Here is a 22,433-nt window from a genome sequence, read left to right on the forward strand (position 1 = left end):
AACGAGGCGATGGCTCCACTTGATTGTTGCCCCAGGGTCGAGGATTTAGAAAGAATGACTATTCTATTATGCGATATCACGAACCGACGTGTTACAAGAAATTCCAACACGCTATGATACAATATAATGTTAAGATTAGACGTTTGATAGGGCTAATGAAGTGTAAATCTGTTAATTTGCCTTTTCTTTCGCTAGAATATTAATTGTTATAGGTATCTTTGAAATAGGTTTTATAAACTTGTATAAAAATACCCACTCAGGTCCCAGACAAACGATCCAGCTGATGGTAATGGAACCGACTGATCAACGCCGATTCTTGGACAATTCTGAAAGCGTGAAACGCCCGTAGCTGATTTTAGAAGTATTTTGCTGGTATTATGAAACTGGACGTCTTGATGTTATGTACAGCAGGAATCTATCGAGCCTGAATTCAAAGTCGTAGTCGTAAGCCTATCATTGAAGTGCTTGAGAGGGTTTTCCCAAGGAAATTTTCGAAAATTGACGCATAATTTGGTTCAATAAAAAAAATTAATATTCTTAAATTGGTTGAAAATAAAATGGGGGGGTAAATGCCCCTCCCCCTCCCCCGAATCAGATTCGTTTTAATTGCTAAATAATTTTAGAATCTGATTCTGATTCAAATAAACAAAATTAATGGTTGGCAGAAGAAATTCTTTAAACAATTTACAACAAAAGCACTTCATGATGTTAAATATACACAAAACAGAAAAATCATGGCAGTTACTTTTTCATTATCTTTCTTTACAAAAAATGAACACAGCTTAAACATGTAATTAAACTCTGATCCTACGTATTGTGTAGGTATTTGGTTCATATTGTATTCAAATTGACAACCATGTCTTGTGAAGTATTTTCACAGCAAAAAATCAAGTTACAAACATGTTTGATATCAAATTCAAACATAATTATATGACTCTAGTAATGCTATTCCATAGAAGCTTTGTCAAAATACATTCACAAGGGTCAATTGTTTTGGGAATAAGTTTTTTGATGTGGAGCATATGACAGCTGAAATCTTTGTCTTTAGACTGTTGTTACCATCATACTAAGGTAACCCCTGCTGTTTGAAGATATTGTTGTAAGAACGTCTGGGCTTGTTCTTGTACTCCACCACTGATAACTTGATGAATCTGTAACAGACAAAATGCACCTTTAAATCAACAACCAAATACTGTAAAACATGAAATTTGTAATTTTAAAATTGGAATTTTTACAATTGGTAGAAGTACAGTTATGGTTGGTTACAAGAATAATATTGGGTTCTTTCTTTATACATGTAGTTAGCTTATCCCTAACTTTAGTCATGGCATCACACATCAGCCATGTTGAAGCCAGAACGAGGTTGATAACGCAAACATAAAAAAGGTAACGTGTCACTGCATTAAATCGCCTTCTTCTCCGTTTTCATTAGCTCAAACTTTATCAATTTTACATCATTAAAATTATTAATGATACCTTCAGATGAAGTTTACCATCACAAATTTCTGAGAAAGGCCAGTTTTAAGCCCATTTTCACGCTGTTGATCAGGTGTTCAGTGATGTCACATAGGTTATCCCTTCATACCACGTCACCATCTTACAATGGATAACATACTTGTGTATGAACATGCTTTCAGTGTTTCAAAAATGAGGTGTGAAAAAGGTCTACAGTCAAATTGCTCACAATGAAAATTCATCTTATATCTTTTATCTGTCAGGCAGATCTTTGAATATAGATAACATAATATTCCTTTACACATTTTCTAAGACCTGCAGGAGTTTTCATGTCCTTGTAAAGATCTGTGTAAATCATTACTGTGGTAATATATAACAAACCTTCCCAGGATTTTCTGCAGCTAGTTTTTCAAGGTGTTTAGCTAGATATATTTTAACATCAGGAACATCTCCAACTGGGTCATGAGATTTTTTACCAGCAAATGCAAGTTGAGAGTAGGCTGTCTGATAACCTAGAAATACAATAATATGATACTGTCAAATTGTTGAAATATGTCAATGGTGTCACTTCAGTACCCTATCATGTTGGTTTAACTTGTTAAGTAACTCTACACATAATTCAACTCCAGTAATGTGTTCAACCTCAAACTTTTTTTTATTGACAATATTAAGATGTTGTTTGAATAACAAAAGGATAAGTTAAGAAGCACTCATCATGGAAAGTATCATAACATATCACTGATTCTGTACCAGTCCCACTCATTTACCTTGGATTTGAACAACTCCTTGGTTTATTAATAATCAAAGATACAATCAAGAGCAAAAGATTGTTTTAGGATTGTAAATGGTTATAATGATGAATGATGTCAATTAGTAAATTTTAACTTACCAGGAGTGTCATCAACTTCTATAAAATGTTCATCTTCTGGTACAGTGTCATCTTCTGGTAGTTCAAATAAACCAATTAACCCTTGTAATAACTGGGGCCTGGAAAACACAAAATATCAGATATAGAAGGTAATGCAAAAGAAAGTAATGCAAAATCCATGTTCATTATCGACAGTATCCAAAGTTGTTCTAAAACTACAATAATTTGACAGCAACTTTTCCCAAGTGTACCCTCTTCTGAAATATTATTCTGCCTAATCCTATCTTTCTGTCAATGTATGGCAAAGTGCATGTATGCTGAACCAACAGAGGGCACAAACTAACAATTTTTAAATTCAGATCACCTCATCAGAATAATACAACATACCACAGAGGGGCATAGTCACCATTTATCATAATAGGAGCTTCTGTTAATATTTTAGTTACACCAACAGCACAAATCTTCTTCTCAACTGATCCAGAGATCTTCTGTAGATCTTGTATATATAGCCTTTCTACCACCATTGAAAACATTCTAAAAATCACACAACACAAAAATGTATACATTAAAAAAAAACACAATTACATAAACATTCTAAAATAAACTTTATGTAAACATAAAACACAAATATATATAAAGAAGAATGTACACAATATAATGTTTAAGTAAAAAGAAAAATAACTTTCTTGTGAGAACTTACTTTGGTTGTATAGTATCAATCATTTCTATTAAATTGGTTGCTCCAAACTTGATAGCATACAGGGAGAAAAATATCAGCACACCTACAATAAATCAATAGGCTATTAGGATAACTAACATCCAAATCCACAACCTATGGCATTTACAAAATATAATTTGAACTGCAGTGGAATCTTCTATATTTTATATTCATTCAGTTAAGACACGTGAAAATAAAATAGGATCAATAAACCAAAGTACTTACTCTTTATATACTTTGTTGTTTTAGAACTTTGTAAACGTTGGAATATCAAAATAAATACTTGTTTTAAATAATCCTTTACAATTTCACTGAAATAAAGAATCAAATAAATCAAAATAATCAATCAATGATCAAGCTATAACAAAACTGAATGTTTTCAAAATTTATTTCTCCATCAACCCAATATTCTACCTCAGAATTACAGTAAGTTTTTTTTAATTCAACAACAAAGTACTACCATTAAATTATATATTTCAGTATAAAATTGACTTACACTGGCATAAATTCAATGATAGCATTGAGAAGATAGAATCCTTCATGATCATTAGTTTTACTGGCAATTAACTTCTGGAATATACCTAACAATCCATTCTGAAATATAGATTATTTTATATAGCTATGTGGCATGCTTTATAATAAAACACCAGTTGTATATATTTCACACTAAGTTATAACTATCACAGCATAAATCTCATGATGAGCTAAATTAACTTGAAAACTAATTTGATAAATAAAGGCTGTTGACTTGGTTGTATTTTCTAGTTGTCAAAAGTGAGCTTCCAAAATGTCAGTAAATATAAATTATGCATTATGTATTTAAGTGCTAATACATTTACTGTTTGTAAGACATATGAAATAAGCATAGATATAGAATCACTAGATATATGGATAAATATATTTATTTCTACTATAGTATAAATAGTATCCATATATCTTGTGATTCCATAAGCATATAGTCAACCATCTTATCATGAATACAGGTTTTGTCTTAAACTAAGTACACTACACTTAGTTATGTGGGCGTGGAAATGGGATTATTTAAGGGAAAGGGATGCTATTCAAATTACTTCTTTCCAAGTAATATTGTAATCTTGGTTCAATTCCTCATCAAAAATCTTAATTAATTCTGTACCGTCCATATTAATCAAATCAAAACGCTGCTTTCGTTTTGTATGCAATCATAGCGTCATTAAAGAGTGATTTATTCAGATTAGCTGAAGTTTTACTAGCAAGACAGCAGGGCCAAATTCGATTGGACAATATTTAACTATGAATAAGTCATTTTTCTCACTTGTATTATCAAGGTTTTGAGGAAGTATGACGAATGGACATTGTTTAGACGTTGAACAAGATGATTTTCAACTATCTATAAAAATGAGTAATTTGTGAGATTTGAAGCACTAGTGAAATTTTCACTATCACTAATTCAAAAAGATAGCTTGTCAGACAAGATATTATATGCCCACTGGCAGCTTTGATTTTGAATGAAACTATTGGGCAGCACAGTAACAATCACCAGTATGAAATTTTCAACCTTTAGTCATACACTTGTTTGGGTGATACCGAACAACATTACAAAGTTTTGGCTTTCAGTATTCATGAGCTAAAAATTAAAAGAGTTATTGAGAACGAAGTCAATAACCCATATTTTTATTTAATTTCAATGGAGTTCATCCTTGGGTGATTACAAATGCTCACACCAACATTTGTCAAAATCTGTCAAGAATTTTGTTTCTTTAGTGTTAACCCCCTAACTGCCACGGGTGCAATATTGCGATATTCTACCTGTGCGACCGCCAATTTAAATAAATACGAAACTATCGCTATATAGACGGTGTTGATATATGTATAATCAGGTTTATATATCGGTGATAATTTGTAGACAAAAAAACATGCATGTTTCTTCTATAAAAAATCCTAAACAATTTGATTGAAAATAGGTAATATTTGTGAAAAGACGTCGCGAAATTGAGTTTTCATGGTGTCATAACCATATAGACATCCTATATAGATAGATACGAAATAATGATGGTTATTCAACCGCAGCAGGTTGCCTAAATTGTCAATGTAAACAATTTCGCTGTCATGTATTTCGATCAACTTTCGATTGAAAATGGTTGTATTTTGGTGTAAAACGGCCATAGAATGGCAGGAAAATTGAATGATATCTACGCTGATAGTGACTCTGAGGACGACTGGCCCTCAGATTCTGAAAGTGTTGATATTGATAATATAAATAATGATGAAAGTCGAAAGCCTAAAGTTGCCAATTTTGTTGTTAATAAAATGTTTTATCCCTCCATTATCTTCTTTATTGAACAAAATAGTTAAATTGTTGCCATGATATGATCTCATGTTTTTCAAAAATAAACAGTGCCATGGTAATATACAAATATTCATAAACTTCTAACATGATGAAAATCGTTATTTTAACAAAAATCTACTAATTTTAGGTTTTCAACCTATTGTTGCCAAGGTGACGTCACAATGATGTCACAAAAATGAATATTTCCATGGTAACATACATCACTGAACATTTTATTTATGGACACTTGGTGCCTACATTCCACAGTTTTGGAACCACATGCTTTTGAAAAAAGGTACCACAAAATGTCAATTTTCTAAAAAAATATTTGGCAGATAACGGGTTAATGATCTAATATTTGAGCTCAAAATTTACTAATTCAATATTCCATTTTTCTGATTTCCAAAAAGGTTTATCCTTGGATGATTACAAAAACTCACACTTAGTCTCGTCAAATTGTGCCTTCTAGAGTGTTTGCAAGCAAATGTGGATGGACCGACCTACAGACACTTATAAAAAAAAAAGATTTTGTTCAGATATAAAAACCTACTATTTTTTCTGGTTCTATTTGTTTAGCACCTCTCTCTATATAAGACTGTAGTAATCTAACTAAAGGTGGTATATTGCCAGGGCGTTCCCACAATACTGGAGCCAATAAATGTGGAAACAGTGCCATATAAGATGGTGGAACACTTTCTGTATGTAACTCAATTAATAAAGACAGAATTTGAAACACATATGGGATGAATTCTGTAAAGAGAGAAAACATAGCTTAAAATTATTTTAGTGAAGTGATTTTAACCTACACTGAAGTAACTTCCATGCCATATTGTGTCCAAATTGTTTTTCAAGACCACAAAACCAATACATTTGTAGATTTGGCATAAAAGCATGTTCAACACCAAAAACATCTGATACCACTCTACAAGATTCTGTCATGAAGTTTATGGTGTCATTATTAAATTCTTAAAGTTTATTTCTATCAACCTGTAGCACAATGGAGACTTTCTGAAATAAACAACTAATTTTTTTTTACATGCAGAAATCTCTGACACCTGAAAAAGGAAATGAGTTGAAAAATCTGCAGTTCACATAATGACTCATTGAACCACAAAGGCTCCTGAAATCATCAGGGAAACGGATCATTTTACCTTGGACATCAGCTTGTAATATATCAGTGAAAGGTGTAAATAACACTTCTTCAAAACTTGTCACCATTTCACGTTGTGTTTTACATGTTGTTCTTATTGCCACACATAAACATTCAAATAAATAATGGTTGAAATGAGGTTTACTTGGATTCTGAAATATTAATAAGGGATATCATTTCACATCTTGACCAGCAATGTCCTACTTGAGCTGTAATATGCCAAAAAACCTCTTGTATTTTTTATACTGTTTCACTAAACTATGTCATTCTAACCACATTCTAATTTGAACAGTTCTAAATATTACATTTCCATATGAGTGGGTTCTCTCAGTCCCACACTAGATTCTAAAGACAATGACAAAGAATGTATGTTTATAAATAATACCAATCAAACCATTTATTATCTTGTGAAATGGTTTAACAATATTGGCCTCTAGAAAGAATCAATACTCCAAAAACATATCTAACCTTACTGACTAATAGTAATTTTCCTGTTAAACTTTTTAGAATATCAGGTACCATAGGAACTATATTCTCTTGTAGTAATGACATTGTTCTCATAACAGCTACAAAATATAATTGTTACGAAGTCAATATCATTGTACAAATTACTGGTAAAATATTAAAGGAAAAGAATCATTTTTCAAGACATTGTAACCTAGATACCAAACCACTTTGGCAGTGCCAACTTATTGCTATGATTATTGGTTCTGAAAGCTGCATTTTTTAATCATATAGGAAGTAATTCAAAACCAAAAAAAATTGTGAGCAAACCTTTCATAACATATTCATTTTCTGTAGAACCAGGCTTCTCCATGGTTAAAAATAGATTAGTCATTAAATTTCCAGCATGAGGCTGGACGTCTGCTACTGTTAAACTGAATAATATTTAAATATAATAATTATCTTTGAACCATGAATTGGCATTATCAAGATTTTAGGCTTAAAATTAAAATAGTAGCTATAGAGATAAAAAGACATTTCTATGGATTAAGAAAAATTAACCAAACCAAACCATTTCCAGTAAATATCTCAATAAAATCAACTTACGCTGCCCCTCCTGCTGCATTTTTGACCATCAATAACCTCTCTAAACAATGAGCTGAGTACGTATGAACAACATTAGAGTCCGATGTTAATAAATTTACTAAACATGGTAAGCCTGTATTCAGAGCTGTCATGGGTAGCTAAAATAACACAAAAATTAATATCAAATTGTTCACAGATACAACCATTGCAGAATGATTTTGGTCAAACCAAACACTTTCATTATTTGACAATCACTCAAAAAATTTAAAAAGATACTAAATATGTTAAATCAAAAACTGTCAACCATGCTGTATATGGCTAGTTTTCAACTGATCAAACAAATACCAAAAAAGAACTTACTTGATTTCTGAAGACCATTAAATATTTCAATGCATCTGCCTTTAATATTGGTACCTCATTCACTGTCAAGAAATCATATCAAATATTTAAATTATGCACATCCAAAACTTTTTTTTTTGTATATACAATATTTATTAACATAATAGCATTGGTGAACAGGCTTTCACCTATAGTACCCTCTCCTAAAACTAAAGGGGATGAAAAGAATGTTTAAGAACTGTATTTACAAACTGCAGAAATTGCTGTGTGGTTCATATTAAAAAGAATAATGTATTATTTTGGGGAAAAATTCTAATTTAAGAACATATATTGAGCAATTTGAGTTTTAGGTAGGTTCTTTAAGGTATCCTTATGAACAAACAATAAAGGAAATATCATTCAGCTGAAGAGTTCTATCTTACCATTAGCAGATTGTAAATCTGGTAAAATTTGGTTTTCAAAAAATTCTGTCATATTAACTAGACCACTAGTTTGTGTAACACCTTGCTGTTAAAAAAAAACATTTGAAAGTTAACTAGTATTACAAATATTGACAGGTTGCACTATACCATGGATACTTATTCAATGACAATATTCCTGAAAAATCCAGATTTACACCTCTGGATACAAAACACTTAACTGGGCTCAAATTTATTTCATAAATATGACAAGTATTCACATATAGGCCAATAAAGAGATAATGAGATAGGTTTCACTTTTATTTCACATTTCTAGCCAATGGTTCTCTTACCTTTTGAGTTTGTCCTTTAGCTGCTAATGATGTAACTAAATATATAGCAGAATCTTTACTTCTCCAGTTACCAGCTGGATTGACACTGTACTCCTTAAAAAAAAAAAAAACAACGTAACTTCAGTTTTAAATGAGATGATATTTTACTATCTCTTAATTTCCTACTGAAAAAGAATTTTTAACATGTACAGAAGAAAGCAGGTCCACCATTGAAAGTTCAATCAGGTCAATAACACACATTCCATGTCAACCCCTTCTACTTGCATCACTTTGATTCAACATGTGTAGTGTATGTAAATTTACTTTTCAGATTACTAACTTTACCAAACACTGTATATTCATTTGTCATGGGAGTCCCATTCCTCATCTAAACTTCAATAAAATAAACTGATATCATCACTTCCAAGTTACAGTAACATGCATAAAATTAAATTATGAACTTACAGCCAGTAAACCCTGGACATATTTTGAGAAATTTTCAATCACTGGACCTTCAAATGATTTACTTAAAGCCTGTACTAAATCACATGCTGATCTTCTTCTTGTATCCACATCTATATAATGATAAACATTTAAAGATTGTTTCTATAGACTCATATACAATGATTTACTTGTTATCTTTGTCGATAAATCAATTTATCAAGTTATCATTAGATTGATATGGAATTGATGGAAATTGATGTTTTGTATGATTGCATCTTCACAATGTCAAGCTATTTTGAACTTTGTCTTATACCTTGACTGCAATAACTACCCTATTTGTATCACATTACAGTTACAGTGATTTGATTGGATTGTACTTAGCAAATAAAGCCAAACAGACAGGCTGTAATCATTATGGCTTATTGTTTACAGTTTTCTGCTGAGGCCTCTGATTTGCTTATTACGATAACTTACAATCCAACCAAATCCCTGCATTTACAGACTTCTGTGATTCTATTTAGGTTGAAAAGTAAGTTAGTATTAAATCTTATATTATGGTAACTAGTGCCGGAAATAATTATTATCACTTTTATGCCATGTACCGATAACGATAATTTATTTCAAAATCGAAGAGCTTCTATATGATATGCCTACCTGAGCCTTCAATATCTCTTCTAATATATTCTTCAGCATTATCCTCAAATAGTTCTTCATCTGCCACTAAATTAATATAAAGCAAATATTATATTGTTGATATCAATTAATTTGATAATGAAAACATAAAAATACCAAATTAACTCTATAAGCTATATCTACTGTTCAAAATGGACACTGCTTAACTCCATGGCAAAGCAAGGTTCAAGTTTGTGGTATGATCAAGCAAAAATATTTGCACACATCTGAGTCTAATCAAAACATAAATACGAACAATTTATTTTTTTTCTTAAAGTAAAATGAATAGTCATAGAAACTATACAGACTAGTTTTGTTGTGTTGATTTCCATTCTATCTGAGTAGAATTAAGTAGATCATTTCTGTGTACGTTTTGCATCAGACAGATTTGCTCAAATATCAGTACTGTACTATAATTTCTAAGGTTTCATTCTAGTGGATATCAAAATGACATTTTTATCAGGAAATTTTACCTCTTAGTTGTATATTTGGGACTATAACTTTTTCACAGATACTAGCTAATGTTCCTGGGTCTTCAAACAAATGTTTATAGGCTGGTCTTTCAGCTACTGAGGCTAAAAACTGTATAGCATTACTAACTAACTGTGAAAAAAAAACCCAAATAATTCTGATTTCAACAATGAATACGCTGTTGATTTTTTAACAGTCGCAAAATCAAAATGGCCCTTTGAAAAAGTCAAAATGGTCCCTTAATGATAATAGATTTCATTGAACAACTTTAACTAACAAGTGGTTGCCTAGCAAGATACGCCCACTTTCCTGATATATTTTCAGTATATCAATGGCAGTCACCTATCTGTGTCAAATAATACCAAAAATTTAATTTGTGCAAGATATTTTTAATTTAAACAAAACCACATTATTTAATAAAATTCTGACATAAACTGTCACCTCTATCGCTAAGAAATATTGATGCGTTTTTACTAAGTCATGGTCAATAACTCAAATTCCGTTGATCGAAAAATTGTCAAATTTAATCTTGACTAAGATCTCATCAATATAAATGATCATACCAAATTTCATTAAAATTGGATGAAAACTGTAGTCTCTATTGTGTTCACAAACAAATTTTGACGAGTTTTTCATAAATCAAGGGCAATAACTTAAAAACCGTTCATCGAAAGATAGACAAATTCGAACTTGTCCAAGATCTGATCATTATAAATATTCACACCAAATTTCATTGAAATTGGATAAAAACTGTAGTCTCTATTGTGTTCACAAAAACAAATTTTGACACGTTTTTATGAGTCAAGTGTTAACTCAAAAACCGTTCATCGAAAGATCGTCAAATTCGAACTTTTCCAAGATCTCATCATTATAAATATTCACACCAAATTTCATTGAAATCAGATGAAAACTGTAGTCTCTATTGTGTTCACAAGCCAATTTTAGTCAAGGGCAATAACTCAAAAACCGTTCATCGAAAAATCGTAAATATCAAACTTGTCCAAGATCTCATCAATATTATTGATCACAACAAATTTCATTCGAATCAGATGAAAACTGTAGTCTCTATCGCGCCAATTGTAGACAGACGGACCGACGGAAGGACATGGGTGACGACAATATACGTCCACATTATAATGTGGGCGTATAAAAATAACATAATTTCAATATGGAAAAAACATACATACATTACATACTAGCAAAAATTAAAGCACTATTTAATTCAGTATATGTCACATTATCAATAACTGGTCCATGTACTTCCCCAACAAATTGCAAGAGTGGTAATTTCACCCATTTCAATCTCAGTTGAATAGGTCTCATCTAGGTAGAATATTATATAAGCTTATCATACTGAATCAAATCAATTATATGGTGTTTAGATATTTTATTTAAATTGATGGCATAGTTTCCATATATATGGTACACTTCAATTTTTAAAGGTGTATGAAAACTCATAGTTACACTAGTCATTGTCAATTCAATATAAAATGATCGTCTGAATATGTGATAATTTTTAAAAAAAATAGCTTGCCAGGCTTTTGACTTTTTTTGGGGACCATTATGACCAAGGATTTTGGTAGAAATCAAAAAGTAATTTTAGGGGCCATTTTGACTATTGTTTTTGGGACTATTTTGACTAATTATGACTTTTGGAGCCATTTTGACTTAGTGCCAAGATAACTATAACCCATATCAAATATCATCTTGTCCCCTTGGTCATATCAAAACAATGCATTAGATATATGTAATTACCAATGGGAGCACATACCAAATCATATTTAACTTGCTGACCAGTACTGGTTAAAAGATTCCATGTTGATGTGACAAAACTTGGTAAATGGGCTGAAAATTCCTCGTCATATTTCTGAGCAAACAAAGCCACATTATCACAGATCTGTGACTTGACTTGTTCTAACAGTCCTGCTTCTTCTTCATCCTAAAATAACAACAACAAAAAAACAGAGTTTTACTTCATTCTTTTCTGTTACTTCTGACTCTTCTGACAATTTTTGAAATTTGATCAAGGCCTTTTTTTTAATTACGAGAAAATTTTGTTTTTGCACAAAGGGTTGCATATTTCTTTACATCTAAGCATTCATTCAAAAATATAAATGGTCTGGTAATTAAAGAGCAAAATAGTGTTGCACTGTTTTGAGGGAAAAACATAAAGTTCTATGCAAATAAAATCAAATAAGGCCAGAAAACATCTTTAACAATTGAAAGTTTTGAAATAAGGAGACTGACTTGAACTATAAATAGACCTACTGTCGTTTGTAGTATTTTATTGTCTTTACTCAGTAAAGTTAAGAAATGTGTCATCCAGGTTGACATGTTATCTTCAAAATGTTCAGGTAAATCCTATAAGTATATAAAAATAATAGTACATTTTCAAAATAAATATGTGTAGTATCATTCATACACCGAAGAAAATAGAGAAAAGGAAAGATAATCATGTGTTAACAGTCAAAGTCCTTCATGTGTTGTCAGACAAAGACAGACATCGGTGTTTAATCATTTATGTGGTTACAGAAGCAGAACAGAAGATCAAAGAAGTTATACACTATGTATTACCTGAAAGTTGAGACTGTAAAATATTTTACAGATTAATAAAATAGAACTAAATATCACTTTCAATGCCACTGGATCATTAGCATGAGTTTCAGCTAACCCCATTGTTACCTAAAAACAAGAAGAAACAAGTTTATATTAATATGCAATTTTCATTCACAGGAATGTGTCAATCAAAGAGAAATGAAATGAATGGAGTTTTACGTCCTACTTTTCTGCACCATGTGGGCTAATGAAGACGGCTAACTCTATGCACGGTGAAATGAGGGAAATTTTGCCATGACAACGGCATTAGCATGCTGTTTTTCGATTTAGAACGACTAGCTGCATCACTGACATTATCTCGACCGAGCCAATCAAAGAGAAGAGACTTAAAGACCATGCGGTTGGTCAAACAAGTAACTTTCTCAAGGAGCTATTGCAGTTTCACTTTTCACAATACAATGATTAAGAATTCAAAGGCTAGATGTTGAAGACTGTTTTATATTTTCTATTCTGTCAGTAACTCACCACAAATAGTTCAGTAAATGGTGTAGCAAAATTATTCAAAACAAACTTAATTTCAGTCCACAGTTCTTGTGATTTAAATTCATGTCGATATCTGAAAAATCATTAAAAAAAAATGTATAAGTATTAGCTAGGAATTTCATTCAAAATTACTTTGTTCCATAGTTATTGACAAGAAAGCTCAAGATAATTTTTTTCCATTTTTAAAATATGCAATCATACAGAGGGCTAGGCCTCTGGAAGCTAACGTGGAATAGCTATTCAAATTCAGCTTTAACAACCCACATAACTGAAACACAACCTACATCTCAAAGAGGTTCAAATCAGCAGGAACAAACCACTACTAATTTCAGTTTACAGGGAATACTAAAGATAGCTTGTCAGGCATGGTAATATACGCCCACTGAGAGCTTTATTTAATCCTTGGTTGATAACAAACACTCACACCAAGTTTCATCAAAATCCATCAAGAATTGTGCCTTCTAAAGTGTAACCGCATTTTCAAGAACAGCAATAATTCATACTAATTATTTTTCGATTTTTCTGATTTTCAATAGGGTTCATCCTTGAGTGATTAATAACTCACACCAAGTTTCATCAAAATCCATCAAGAATTGTGCCTTCTAAAGTGTAACCGCATTTTCAAGAACAAGAGCAATAACTCATACTAATTATTTTTCGATTTTTCTGATTTTCAATAGGGTTCATCCTTGAGTGATTAGTAACTCTCACACCAAGTTTCATCTAAATCAGTCAAGAATTGTGACCTCTATAGTGTTTACGAGCAATTGTGGACAGACCGACTGGCGGACAGGGGTGACAATATACGCCCCCCATTTCATGTGGTGATTCCAAAAAGAAAAAACAGGCAGCAATAACCAATCACAGAAGACTTTTTGATGGGATCACCAATACCACTAGTAGTACAGCGATTCATTTGATGTATACTGAACTTGGTGTAATAAATAATGTGGTTGAAAGTAGTTACCTTTTAAAGAGTGAATGTGCTGTTCTTAAAACACCATTAATTACATGGAAATCACCTGTTAGAAATTTACTGACCATTTCAGTGATAAGATCTGGCCATTTATCTGGGAAATCTTCTCGGCCTATAATACTGATAGCATCACTTAGCTAGAAATAAAAGGTAACAAATTCACTCAAAATTTATACTACATCTTGAAGGTAAAGATAGTGCATCCTGTCCAAATATGCCTACTTGCAGTTGGTGAAAACTAAAAATATCAAATTATCAAATCATCAAACTGTTGAGAAAATTACAAATTTTTCACCAATTCTGTCCAAATCAGTCTCTATTGTTACACTCCCAGTGAAACATCTTGAGAAAATGTAATGAAAACAATAACACTGCTTCAATAAAAGACTAAAACTATGGCTAAAACTGAAAGAACATACTTGTAACTGTATTTGTTCTACACTTTTCAACATCAAGCCTACGATATGTTGTTTAATGGCATTTCTGTCAACTTCAGGAATTTTATCTCCAGCTTCTTCTACCTAATATAATAAACATGAAATGGACATTTGAACCTCTCCTGGTTGATTCTGGAAACGAATGGGTGTGTTACCATAAAAACAAAATAATTCCTATACCCACATTTAAAGATTTTAAATGACATCAGCCTAAATTTTACAAATTTATATAGGATACAACAGATGACTTTGTGCAAGATGGTTTATTTCAAAATCAATTATCACAAAAAATAACATAACCTCCGGTAATTCTGTTAAATTACTCCCGGGACCATAATAAAAACACGCTTTCGGCAGTTACGTACCGCAAAATAAACTAAGCTAAAGTCTTTATTCTCGTATGTTCTTCCATTTCTTTGATTGTATATGATCATAACAATCATTAATAAGAAAAATTTCATTCACAGTAAATTAGTACAAACATTTGTTATTATACGTATATATAATTAACTGAATACAGGTACCGATATTCGGGCATGACTTTCCCTTTATTTTCCACACGATTGTAGTTGTCTCCCTTTTTTTATCAAGTCTAATTACTAAACGCTAATCACAATTCGTATAACAACGGTGCTATAGTATTTTAGTCTTGGTTGTCAAGAACGTGTGATGAAGTCAATTATTTTAACCATTCAAGGTACATTCATGCCGATGGCGATATTGACGAAAACTAATCTTCCAAACGTCTTTAAAACAAAAAGATTGGTTACATGATAATAAGCACAATACACATACTAGCATCTAACACATTTCATACAAGTAAGTGGTAGGCAGCCTAAATAGGACTTGAAATGAGTCGACCACTTGACCTAAAATTTGAGTATGAACATTACAATTTTTATCGATTATCGACCGGAAATGCCTAACGATATATTGCTGATAATCGATGATAATTTAAAACTCGATTCCCAGCACTAAATGCATGTGCTGTTTTACGTATCATACAGTAAATATGATATGAGCTTATGTTTTTTTGTGCTTTCCTCTAAAGAAGATAGCTTGCCAGGCAAGGTAACATACGCCCACTGACAGCTGTCAGAAATGATAAAACAGTCCTTAGTGACTACAGGGTTGCACAATATAGCTAATAGAGTGAAACGTCAAGTCAGACACGATATTTCGGTGAAATATTATCCGATCATCACGAAAATCAATAGGGATCATCTTCATAATGACATTGACATACAAAATAAAAATCAAAAGAATCTGTAAACAATTGTAGCCTGTAGAGTGAGCACGAGTTGCACAATATAGCTAATAGAGTAAAACGTCAAGTCAGACACGATATTTCGGTGAAAAATTATCCGATCATCATGAAAATCGATAGGGATCATCTTCATAACAACATTGACATACAAAATAAAAATCAAAAGAATCCATAAAGAACTGTAGCCTGTAGAGTGAGCACGAGCCAAATGTGAACGGACGGACCGACGGGGTGATTACAATATACGCCCATCTTACGTGTGGGCGTATATAAAATCGAAAGTAAAGTCAAAAGTTCTTTAATCGAAACTCTGTTCTATTCAATCTCTTATAAATAAGAACATAGTCGCAAAAACAACCTAAATCCTTAATAAGATGTGTACATTTCCCTTATACAATACTATACATACCACTCTCCAGTTACGTTTAATGAAGTTTTTAAAAGTTATGGCAGCACTAACTCTAATGTGTATGTCAACTTCACCTTTATCCATCAAATGTAACAATAATAGAGAATAGTTCTGATTGGTCTCTACTGATTCCAAAAACTTCTCAGCTGAAGTGAAAAATAATGAATAAAATATAAAAGTCCTTTTAGTTGAAAGACTCTAAGCTAACTGAGCCTACTGACAAGTGGGCATTAGCGCCCCTAGAAAAATGGATTGCACCCCAATTTTACCCCAACTTAATATTTTCAGAAATTTAAAGATATTATTTTTATATGTTTTTGCCCCAAATTATGTATCAGAATGCACCGAATCAATTCAATATTTCGAAAAATCTCTTTGGGGAACCCTTTCAGATGGCCCATGAGAGACTGGCAACTACGATGCCTAGACAGAGTTGTCGGATTTTAATTCAGCTTCAACTTTGTGCCCCCATTGAGTCAGTCTGTCTCCTGTTTGTACCCCAATTCTCAGACACTGCCACTGCTTCTCACCCTTTTCTAAGCTTTAATTTTCAAATGATTTAGTTGAGACTATAATCATCATATACCATGGTTGCAGCATATGTGATATGACTTTAAAAATTTGGTACAATTTTGTAAGTTATTTGTTCAGTCAATCAAGCTGGATATGCGGGGAAAGATTTTGTCAAATGATTTAGCAAAGGATAAACTTTGAAAAAACACATATTATGGACTGATTTTCATTAAAGATTTTCATTAGGTTTTAACTACATACAAACTAAAAAAAATTTGAACTTTTTACCCTGTTTTCTAGTATCTCTATCAGGAGAAAGTGTTTGTTGAAGATAACTAGCTAAAGCTTGCATGTTTGTATCATTAACCTCCATGGTGTTGTTGTGTTAATATTGGTATAATCAGTTGAACTACCAATTCAGATTTCTTATGAGCTAAAATGTATTCAAAGATAGCTTGCCAGGCAAGGTAACATACGCCCACTGGCAGCTGTCAGAAATGATTAAACAGTCTTTAGTGACTACAGGGTTGCACAATATAGCTAATAGAGTGAAACGTCAAGTCAGACACGATATTTCGGTGAAATATTATCCGATCATCGCGAAAATCGATAAGGATCATCTTCATAATGACATTGACATACAAAATAAAAATCAAAAGAATCTGTAAACAATTGTAGCCTGTAGAGTGAGCACGAGTTGCACAATATAGCTAATAGAGTAAAGCGTCAGGTCAGACACGATATTTCGGTGAAAAATTATCCGATCATCATGAAAATCATACAGTAATCATTTTCATAACGACATAGACACACAAAATAAAAATCAAAAGAATCTGTAAAGAATTGTAGCCTGTAGAGCGAGCACGAGTTGCACAATATAGCTAATAGAGTAAAACATCTAGTCAGACACGATATTTAGTGAAAAATTATCCGATCATCACGAAAATCAATAGGGATCATCTTCATAATGACATTGACACACAAAATAAAAATCAAAAGAATCTGTAAAATATTGTAGCCTGTAGAGTGAGCACGAGTTGCACAATATAGCTAATAGAGAAAAACGTCAAGTCAGACACGATATTTCAGTGAAAAATTATCCAATCATCACGAAAATCAATAGGGATCATCTTCATAATGACATTGACACACAAAATAAAAATCAAAAGAATCTGTAAAAAATTGTTGCCTGTAGAGTGAGCACGAGTTGCATAATATAGCTAATAGAGAAAAACGTCAAGTCAGACATGATATTTCGGTGAAAAATTATCCAATCATCACGAAAATCAATAGGGATCATCTTCATAACAACATTGACATACAAAATAAAAATCAAAAGAATCCATAAAGAACTGTAGCCTGTAGAGTGAGCACGAGCCAAATGTGAACGGACAGACGGACGGACCAACGGGGTGATTACAATATACGCCCATCTTATGTGTGGGCGTATAAAAAGGAAGATACAGAGGTATTGTCTGAGCAAATAAAAACATTTTTGAATTTCTCCCATTATTTTTAATAATTGGAATAGCAGCCTCAAAATAGTAGGCTACTGATACTGATTAGGGCTGCAACGATTCCTAAAGTGGCGATCCGATACACTGAACGATACTCGTTCAACGATACGATGTATTGCGATAATAAATCGCGATTCTTTGATTAAAAGGGAAAGAAAAAGAAAACTGATAATTAATAACATTTTAACATAGTTTAAATTATTTTTGCATGCTTAGAAGTACAAAATTCACTTTTCTTCATTTGTTACACACAAGGACTAACAAATTCCTTTAAAAAAATAAATAAAATACCAAACCATTGGCAAATATCTTAAGGATGTCTTCTTGTCATGTGTGAATTCATATTGGTAGTATTACCAGAATATTTCAGACCTTGGAAACACTTTTTACAAATCGTTTTGTCTCTTTCTACCTGTCTCACTCCCTTGTCGTCGTAATAAACGGGAAAACCATATGACTTCCAAACTTCAGATTTATACTTAGCCTCAGCCTGTTCAATTTTAGTCTAACTTTAATTAATGACGTTGTCGGTAGAGATGATTCCGAGCTAATAATTCATAATGTATTTCAGTGTTCAAATGTTTCGACAATATGGTATTCGACGATATTCAGCTATTTCCAGGGCATTCGAAAACCACGATCTTGAGAACCAGAGACTTAAAAAAAAAGATTTTCGAACCAAAAAAGCAAAGAAATGTCCTTCTGTGCTTTGTTGTTAAGTAACGAGGTCATAATTTGCGTATTTGAGAATGGATCATATATATTTTGGTTTTATAAAAACGTATTGAGCTAAAGAATCTAATTTCCAAGAGCGCTGTATCGAATACAGCTTCGTGGAATTATTTTATGACTATGCAAACACATATTACGTTGGAAAAAGTTTATATCAGATCCCATTTGTTTATCTTTATCCACTTTGCATATTATTATGTTCTCTTTTCATCATTTATAACAAAAATTAAAAATGCTGAAGACAAATTAATACGTGAAAAGCAATTTTTTAACATTTGAACATGACACAATTTCTAAAATACACGAGGATTCCGTGCTATTAGTCATTAAAGGGAGTAAATTATCGAGCCGACGTATCGCGATTATTTCTTTCTTCCGCAATGCATCGATAAGAAGGAACGAATCGCGGTTCATCGATTCAACGGTGAATCGTTGCAGCCCTAATACTGATAGTCATAGAATGTCTTTGTGTTGATAAAAAATATAAGCATGAGCAGACATCATGTCTTCAAAATTTGTTTTTAGAGAGACAATTTTAAACAAATATTTGTGACTTTTTTGGACTGAAAATTTTAGGAGGGAAACAAGTTTCTTTTCAAGTATACATACCAAATCTTATAGATCTATTCTTATCAAAGTAAAGACATTCTAAGACTTATCAATAATATTTTGAGGCTGATATTCCAATTCTTTTGAAAAATATCGTAAAAATTCAAAAAAAATTAATTTGCTCAGACTAAAGGTAGATCTAGGCCTATGCATGGGCTAGCAGTAACAATTAACATGGTCATGGGGCCAGAAAAAAAATAAAAGAAAAGGATAGATAGGCTACACATAACCAAAAATCTGATACTGGTACATGAACTTATATAAATGATCATTTTATGCTACAGCTAACATAACTTTTTTTTAAGTCTTACTTCTTATAAATTACAATAACATAGTTAACTCACATGTAATGAAAATTCAAATGGCGCTTCCTGTACCGAGGTTTTTTACCTCTAAGTTCTGAAGAGTCGATTAAGGACGTAATAACCCTTATTTCAAGTTCTCATTCAAAGTTTATCGTCTCTTTCGACGATATTGGAGTGTCATACAAATCGAGCGAATGGCACTAATTTTGCCACTTTGTTTACTGTTTAATAGTCTAAGTTTTAACCTTATCTACAGGTTCCTACAAAAGATTTTTATTGCTAGTCACCCTTCGTCTTTGAAACCTGGCAGCTAACCATTATCATCTATCATTGCACATTACATTGTATGATTTCTGGACGATTTGTCCCAGTCAGTACGAAGTACACTTCGAACGATATTACACTAAATGTCTCGAATGAAAATCCAGCATGGCGACGGAATCTCAAGGCGAAGACATGAACAACCATTCTGGAATTCCTGAGTCTGATTTCGTAGACAATGTCGACGAATTCATGCAGAAACAAGAAAATGAAAATGCCGAGTCTGTTTTACGTAAACTGGACGAGCGTCACAACAAGTATAAATTTATGGAATATAATTTGAATACCAAGAAGTCGAGGTTGAAAACTCAAATTCCTGACATCAAGACATCGTTGGATATCGTCAAACATCTTCTCGAGAGGAAAACAAATGCAGATCCATTAGAAACCAGATTCTTATTATCAGATCAAGTTTATGCTAAGGCTAAGATACCACCGACAGACAAAGTTTGTTTATGGTTAGGCGCTAATGTTATGTTGGAGTATAATTTAGATGACGCCCAGAAACTACTGGAAAAAAATTTGGGAACGGCAAAGAAAACTTTAGGACAAGTTGATGATGATCTTAGTTTCTTACGGGACCAGACAACAACATTGGAAGTTAACATGGCGAGAGTGTACAACTGGGATGTCAAAAGGCGACAAAAGGCTCCTGTCAAATCTTAGTTTGAAATGAAAAGTTTCCACCATCTTCTTATGCTTTATGTTATCATTGATGATAATCATTTTATATTATCTATTCATTGCTTATTCTATTCATTAACTTTGTTTTGTAATATTAAACAAAAAAATCTTTAAGAAAAATAATTTTTGTTTTCTTTAAATATATTGATTGTGTTGTCAAAAGATCATCTAATAAACATTGCATGCTGTGTTTTGTGTTGATACAGCTAAAGCAAGAGCAGAATATGAGGATGAAAAGCTTCATTTCAATCAAACATATGGAATCATGAATCATTTGAAATGCAGCTGTCCTCAAATTAAGAATACAACTGCAAAGACAACTCAGTTGTGATTGATCCCTAGGTTCTTATATATTGTAAAATTCTACTCAGCAACTATTATTATTTATTTATGTTCCTTATTGTTGATGCATGTAGAAGCAGCCATAAATGATATTATCATGGTAAATTGCTTAATTTGGATTGATATTTAACATTACATATCAACCAAATGTTAATATAGCCTAATTTTATCTTTCAGTACTTGACATCAGTAAAGTCTTATCTGTGAATTTATTGACTTGTATAACAACTAAATGAGTAACCAGTCCTTAGTTTAAGGCCATACACCTGGGTAACCCTACCTAATGGTTATATTTGACTCGGTGAAATGGCTTTAAATTTGTGCGTCTAATGACTACATAGGAATAAAAATGTCACCACCAAAGAGCCATTTCCATTAAACACTCGACTTTTTGAATATCACGTGAAATTTTGTGTGTGCACAATTTTCAATGGATTTTGATGAAACTTGCTGTTAGCATTGCGGTCAAGTACTAGTTATTGCCTTTGACTTGCTGCCCTGTCACATCTTAGCATCGGCGTATGCCACCGTATGCCACATGACATGAGGGGTGTATATTTCCGTCACCTATTTCCGTCCGTCTTTCCATAATTGCTCGTAAACACCCTACAAGACACAATTCTTGACTCGTTTTCGACAAAACTTGGTATACTAGTTTCTGACAATATATATCCCCCCCCCCCCCCCCTCCCCAAAAAAATAGCCATTAATTCATACAATACAACACAAACATACAATTCACCTGGACCAGGAAATTAATTCAAATTTTCTCAGTGTCATAGGCTATACAGATAATATTGAACCTTAAATTCGCTGGGAAATTTCAGGAAATACGGGCGTCTAATTCTCTTCTAATTTTCTTGGGGGGGCCCCACAGTCCATATACAAATAAACGTTAAATTAGCCAGGAAATGTCAGGAAATCGCTTTTCAGGGAGTCAAATTTTCTGAAAAAAATTCTAGAGGAGGTCCCCAGACTTCAGAAAATCTTGTTTCCAGGCTTCCAATGGGCGTCCTCGGCAGCAATAAAGATAGAGAG

At 32.4% G+C, this 22,433-nt stretch overlaps 2 protein-coding genes across 2 annotated transcripts; one reads left to right on the plus strand and one right to left on the minus strand.

Annotated features, from left to right (window-relative positions):
* Positions 1 to 659: 659 nt before the first annotated feature.
* Positions 660 to 17,258, minus strand: LOTGIDRAFT_205558 (hypothetical protein; the record flags this gene model as incomplete). The annotated part of the gene is made up of 26 exons (XM_009045654.1): positions 660 to 1,151; positions 1,837 to 1,967; positions 2,345 to 2,442; positions 2,711 to 2,857; positions 3,024 to 3,105; positions 3,267 to 3,352; positions 3,538 to 3,635; positions 5,900 to 6,099; positions 6,501 to 6,651; positions 6,968 to 7,065; positions 7,274 to 7,377; positions 7,550 to 7,686; positions 7,889 to 7,950; positions 8,290 to 8,374; positions 8,619 to 8,711; positions 9,063 to 9,172; positions 9,696 to 9,761; positions 10,187 to 10,316; positions 11,956 to 12,123; positions 12,453 to 12,545; positions 12,759 to 12,866; positions 13,266 to 13,356; positions 14,251 to 14,396; positions 14,679 to 14,780; positions 16,373 to 16,518; positions 17,174 to 17,258. 26 exons carry the CDS (start codon positions 17,256 to 17,258, stop codon positions 1,062 to 1,064), a joined length of 2,907 nt encoding a protein of 968 aa, XP_009043902.1. The 3' UTR covers positions 660 to 1,061.
* Positions 17,259 to 20,465: 3,207 nt separating this feature from the next.
* Positions 20,466 to 21,243, plus strand: LOTGIDRAFT_202995 (hypothetical protein). Its single transcript, XM_009045655.1, has one exon. It carries the CDS (start codon positions 20,478 to 20,480, stop codon positions 21,033 to 21,035), a length of 558 nt encoding a protein of 185 aa, XP_009043903.1. The 5' UTR covers positions 20,466 to 20,477; the 3' UTR covers positions 21,036 to 21,243.
* Positions 21,244 to 22,433: the final 1,190 nt, after the last annotated feature.

The sequence above is a fragment of the Lottia gigantea genome (genome assembly GCF_000327385.1).
Source record: "Lottia gigantea unplaced genomic scaffold LOTGIsca_1, whole genome shotgun sequence".
Classification (NCBI taxonomy): Eukaryota; Metazoa; Mollusca; class Gastropoda; family Lottiidae; genus Lottia; species Lottia gigantea.